The following is a 6,434-nucleotide window of genomic DNA, read 5'->3' as shown; positions in this document are numbered from 1 at the left end:
ATGGGCCGGTGGCGGGGCCGGGCGCGGGGCGTCGCGGTGGCGGTGGCCCACGGGCTGTGCTCGGGCTCGCTGAACATCCTGCTGAAGTTCCTGCTGGCCCGCTACCACTTCGCCTTCCTGACGCTGCTGCAGTGCCTCAGCAGCGCGGCGGCGGCGCTGGGGCTGGAGGCGCTGCGGCGGCGGGGGCTGGCGGCGCTGCCGCCCTTCGGGCCCCGCCTGGCGCGCCCCTTCGCCGCCGTGGCCGCCCTGGCCACGCTGCAGTCCACCCTCACCCTCTGGTCGCTGCGCGGCCTCAGCCTCCCCATGTACGTCGTCTTCAAGCGCTGCCTGCCCCTCGTCACCCTCCTCACCGGCGCCCTGGTGCTCCGCGACGGCATGCCCTCGCCCGGCGTCCTCGTCGCCGTCCTCATCACCACCTGCGGCGCCGCGCTGGCCGGTGAGTGCGACTGCGACCGCGACCGCATCGGAGGGACGGGACGGGACGGGACGGGACGGGCGGCCGCGCCGCGGGGCGCCCCGACGGCCGCGCCGCCTCTACACCGGCAGCTCCCGCCGCTCCGGGCTGAGCTTCGGGGCGGGACGGGACGGGACGCGGGGAAAAGGGGCGAGGGTACGGGGGGCGTTCAAGCCCGGGGGCGGGGGGGGGGCAGCTGCCGCCCCGCTGTGGCAGGCGACACCTTACGGGGGCAGGTGCGACCTTGCGGGGTGGATGCAGCCCCGCTCTGACAGGTACAATCTCGCGGGGCTCTGTGCAACCTTAGGGACGATAGGGCCATCCTTCGCGGGGTCGGTGGAGCTCTAGAGGGGTCGGTGGAAACCTATGGGAGCAGGTACAACCCTATGGGAGTAGGTGCAACCTTATTGCAACCCTATTAGGGAAGGTACAACCCTATAGAGAGAGAGGTGTGGTCTTATGGGAGGTGGGTGCAACCTTACAGGGGTAGGTGTAATCTTCGGGGGGCAACTGCAGCCCTACTGGGGTAAGTGCAATCTGACAGGGGTAGGTGCAACCCTTGGGGACAGCTGCAACCCTGCGGGGTCAGGGACACTACCTGTGTTGGTTTCCAGCCAAGGTGTAGGTGGAGTGGGAGGCAAAGCTGGCTCTGTGCGGCCCAGCAACACTCCTGGGTTGGGGGCTGCCCCAGAGAACTCAGCACACACACACACACACACACGGCGAGTAGCTTAATCTGCAAAGAAGCCTGACTGGGGGCTCAGCGGGGAGGCTCTCGCGGTGAGGGCCCCACACCGCTTGGCCTTGCTGGGGGGAGCAGGATGGCAGAAGGAGGGCCAGGGGGCAGAAGGGCAAGCAGCCTGGGCAGCCCAAGCTGGCGTGTGCCCGCGCTGGCGAGAGGATGCCCAGCGTTGCTCTGTGTGTGTGTGCGGTTTCAGCTGCAAATTTCCTGTAGTGTCTTCCCAAAAGGGAGAACGCAATCTGATTTTGGCTGCAGGATTTAGGGGGAGAGTAAAAGACATTCAATAGCTTTGAAGCATAAAATATATCTATATATCTATATAGATAAATATCTATATAGATATATATCTATAGGGAGGTAAGTGTGTCCAGCCTTGGGACAAGCATGACAAATCCTAGGAGTTACAGAAAAGGCATTAATGCCTATTTCCTAAATATCTCCCCTGGCCCCAAACAGTGCTGTCTTTCTGTCTCACATGCAAAAACCATGCTTGTTTCCTTCTCCGACTCTCCCGACAGGAGCTGGTGACCTGACCGGGGATGCTATGGGCTATGTGACAGGCGTGCTGGCCGTGCTGATACACGCCGCCTACCTGGTGCTCATTCAGAAGACCAGCGTAGATAGTGAATACGGACCCCTGACAGCTCAGTATGCCATTGCTGTTTCAGCCACCCCTTTTCTCATCATCTGCTCCTTTGCCAGCATGGATTCCATCAATGTCTGGTCCTTCCCGGGGTGGAAGGACCCTGCCATGGTATGCATCTTTATTGCTTGCGTCCTGATTAGCTGTGCCATGAACTTTACCACCCTTCACTGCACTTACATTAACTCAGCTGTGACCACCAGCTTCGTAGGGGTGGTGAAGAGCATAGCAACCATCACGGTGGGCATGGTGGCATTCAATGATGTGGAGCCCACAAAGTTATTTATAGCTGGTGTTGTGGTCAACACCCTGGGGTCTGTCATTTACTGCGTGGCCAAGTACATCGAGACCAGACGGCAGAGCAATTACGAGGACCTGGAGAAAGAAGCTAGAGAAGAGGAGGGGAAAAGGCAGGCTGGGGACCAAGCACTGTTTGCGATGGAGGCCATTTCCCAGGAGAAGGGGGCTGAGGAAGCAGCAGTGGAAGGATCAGCCACAGGGGACAGCCAGAGCAGAGGGGAAGAGAAGGACAGCACTGAGAAGCCTGCCAAGGGACCGGCAGTCCAGGGAAAAGCCACCGGCGCACAAGAAGTGAACAGGAGCTCGCTGAAGGATGCCTTTCTTGGAGTATGGAGGTTGGTGAGGGGTGCTAATTATATAAAGAAGGATTATTTGATAGAAAATGAAGAGCTACCAAACCCTTAAAAAGCAGGTTTGAAAAACTGTAGCTTGAGGACAGACACCTGGTTCTCTGTACAGGGGGAAAGGCAGAGCATACATTTCCACATCAATGCTGACAACTCCAAATCATGTAGGAAGACTTTACCTCATTGTCAAAGAGCAACAGGTCAGAGTTTGCTCATGCTTTGGGCTTGCTTTCAACTGCTTGCAGTACATCAGTTTAGACCCACCACAGCTAAAGGTGCCGAGTCCTCTGCTGTGGACACAGAGAGAGTTGGGTAAGGGGAAGCCACGGGGCGCTTGCCCAGCAACCTGTGCCATGGGGGACATCAGCGCCATTGAGTTAGTCGGCAGTGCCAGTGACACAGCGGTGGCCTGTAGCTTAGCTTGCGTCTGGAGCCTTGTGATTTTAACACCATTTGGAGGCTCTGTCGATGCGCTTCCGTATCTGTATCCGTCCAATCATAGGTACTCTATATAAATATATTCCTACAATATATAAGCTCCTATTAACTGTACTTTTATGTGCTCCTCTGTGTCAATACAATTGCAACAGAGCTAGAGGTTGTGCCACTTCAATTATATTGGTGTCAACTCACCCTCTTAACTGAAGAATTGAAGCTCTCCACAATTCTGTGGCCAGGCTGGACCCTGGACCTGGTTTACATTGGGTGGTTTGCATCTTCAGTAAAAACACTTTTGTCTTGTGGTGGTGTACATGAGAGCAGAACCAGATCTGAACTTTTGAGAAGCTTTGGTTAGCAAAAGAAGGATGTTTTTCTATGAGCTTTAACTACATGTAGCATTGGGAATATTAGCTTGACCCAAATAAAAGACTTTGGAAATGTTGGTATGTATTAATTTGATTTGGGAGGGCTATCAAAAAATTAGGGAGACAGTGTGTGCCTTGTGCTATCCCCTCCTTGTACCCTAAAGTCGGGTGAATCAGAGCCTGGACTGGAGCTTAAGTGTCCTCTCCGTCTCCCCCTCTCAGAACTATAGGCTGATAGCCGAACTGGGGCCACCATCTCTCCAGGGTTCCCAGGAGTGCATTTGCAGGACAGTTTTGCTGTATCCTGGCTGCATGTTGGGACACGGCTTTGTGCGTATCAGCCCTCGCTGTCCCCGCGCTGGGGTGTGCAGTGGAAGAAACTGCAGGCAGGCAGGCAGGGAGCTGCAGTGTGCTCCGGCAGATCCCGTGGCCGAGCGCTTGCGAGCCAGGATGCTCGGTGCCCTCTGCACCGAGACGTCCGAGGCTTTGGTGGAAGCTGCTCCCCTGTGCCCAGAGTGTCCCCGCAGGCTGCGAGGGGCAGAGCTGCCTCTCCGCCCTGGCTGTTCCAGTGCTCCTGTGGGAGCTCCAGCTGAATATGCTAATATTCCATAATCAGCTCTGCTGGATATGCTAATATTTTGTACCACATACGTTTAACGGGAAAGACCGGGGAAACAAGCGTTTGAGTACTTCTTAGCCTGGGGACACCCTTTCAGGAGGCAGGGATCCCTGGGTCAAACCTTTGCTCACAACCAGGCAGAGAAGAGATTTGACTGTGAGTCTTCCTCATCCCAAAAGGGTGCCCCAGTCATCGGGCTGTCTTGACCACAGGCTGAAGCAAGTTGTTGTCATCTCCTGAAAAAATGAACCAAGTTTGTTGATGTTGTTGTTGTTATTATTGTTGTTTTTGTTGTTATTATTATTATTATTAATTAAGCCACTGAACTGAAAATCAATTATCCCCACAGCCCTAATCAAGCAGTGCCTAGCCCAATGCCTTCTGAAGCCAAGCAGGCAGCATTAGCCTCACAGCACGTTCAGTGCTGAAATCCAAAACGAGCAATTTACCCAGCAGGGATATTTGCAAAACTGATCTCTGGGGGAGCTTTAGATTCCTGTTGATAGATGCAGGCAGAGGCATCGGGTGCGACAGTATGTTTTTTGAGCGAGTGCAGAAGTTGGGTGACCTGGCATCACCCATGAATTTTGAAGCAGATGGTTATAAAGACATTCAGGCTAAAAGCCTGTAGCTGCTGAGCTGGGGGATGGGGCATGGAGATCTGTACATCACACATTGTGTGTAGCTTGTGAGTATTGAGAGATTCTGGCTATATGCCGAAATACAACGTTTACTTTCTGCTCAAGCTCCATACAGCATCTTTTGCAAAAAAAAAGCACTATTTATTGTTTGTAGGCTAATATAGTAGGATTTTCATTAGTTTTTCAAACGCATCCTAGACTAAAGAAGGTTGTGCCTATGACTTATAGTTGCTGTATTACTAAACTCGTTACAATATTGAACTGCATTGTAATCGCACAGATGGCTGAAGAGAAACCCACATTTCTGATCTGTCCTCACTGTGCTCAGTGTTTTCTGTCCCCAGGGAATGTGGATCTTTTTACCGCCTGGAGGCCAGTCTTAGATCCTGTAGCGTACACTCCGTGTTTGGCACGTGCTGTAGAAAGCTCTCCCCCTGGACGCTCGTTGCAGGACTTTTTCCTGGGGGAGTTCAGTGTTTTGCCGCTTGCTGTTGTTGAAGTGTTAGTAGAAACTTGCGGAAATTCAAACAGTTTTGACTGTTAAAAAAGCTGCTGTTACAATGTTGTACATTTGCATGTATAGTTGAAATGTGATTATATTGTGTTCTGTTTATACCTGTAAATTCCCTAAATTAAAATGGGAATTTGGCAAATGCAATCCACTTTTTCAGTAAAAGAGACTGTCGCACAATAAAATAAAAATATTGCCTCGTGCTGAGGCATTTTAATAGCATCAGCGGAAGACTGCAGAATGTGATGTGGGAATAAAATGCGCTGCTTTCCAAAAGCCTTCTGGTTTTCTTATTGTTGCTACTCCGGGGTGCTCATTTTTGGTTCATTTATAGTTATTCTTGTGCCTTTATACCGTCCAAGTTTCCTCAGCATGTGACCGCACACTATAAATACCGTTATGGACAGAGGGACTGAGGACAGACAAAAGAACACAAGAATCTGAAGTGGCCGAGTCCTCTTTTGAGGACAGCTTGAAGTATCTCTGGTTCTCAGCAGTGATTTTTTTGGTTACATATTTAAGATGATTTACTGTCACTAGTCTAACTGCTGCAACTTTAAAATACATAAAAATAAGATGCTGCTGCTTATTAATAGTTATATTATAAAATCATTGCATTATTAAAGGACTTGATATTGATTTTAATTTACAATATTAAGTATTTGTATTACCAGCTATGTCACATGACAACCCCAGGAGGTGACTTAAGCCTTAATTTTTACCTGTTTGCTTTGGATGAAAGGTACTTAACGTGCCTGTGGCTGAAACTGGGTTTTGCTAGACACGGGCTGGTGATTATTGCAGAATTCATCTTAGAGCTCCACACAAATGTGCCTGCAGGACGGTTTAGAGAAAGAAACTGTCCTTGTTCCAAGATAATGAATCAACCTGATGCACAATGACTGCTTTGAGAATAAACATTAATTTCAGTGACAACACATCATCGAGTAACACCTGCTCTAGCAGTAGTATATACGCACGCCCATGCACACGCACGCACACAAATACACACGCAACAGGAAAATGAAAGCCAGAACTGGCTGTCTTTTCTAAAACATATTCTTGGCTGTCTTTTCTAAAATATTTTTTTTTCTCAAATAAATTGAAGGGAGGCTGGAGTATTTGGAGGCGGGGACAGTTAAAATTTCTAAGGATAAGGAAAAGATTTGCATCCATGTCGTGGTTTAGGCCAAAATCCACTACTGGGGACCTGAGGGACCCCAGATGGGACCAACAGATGCTCTCCTCTACCCCTCTTCAAAGAGAGAGGCAGAGGAGGAAAAAGAGACTTATGAGTTTAGAAGGAACTAAAGTACTTAAATGAAATATTAATAATAAAATACAAAGAAATAATGAAAAATGTATACAAAA

General features: G+C 50.4%; 1 protein-coding gene across 1 annotated transcript; it reads left to right on the top strand.

Moving 5' to 3' along the window:
- Positions 1-2,544, top strand: SLC35D3 (solute carrier family 35 member D3; the record flags this gene model as incomplete). The annotated part of the gene is made up of 2 exons (XM_082481058.1): positions 1-436; positions 1,715-2,544. 2 exons carry the CDS (start codon positions 1-3, stop codon positions 2,542-2,544), a joined length of 1,266 nt encoding a protein of 421 aa, XP_082337184.1.
- Positions 2,545-6,434: the final 3,890 nt, after the last annotated feature.

Source organism: Vanellus vanellus, assembly GCF_965231255.1.
Source record: "Vanellus vanellus genome assembly, chromosome: 3".
NCBI lineage: Eukaryota > Metazoa > Chordata > Aves > Charadriiformes > Charadriidae > Vanellus > Vanellus vanellus.
This window is presented reverse-complemented; position numbering and strand designations above follow the sequence as displayed.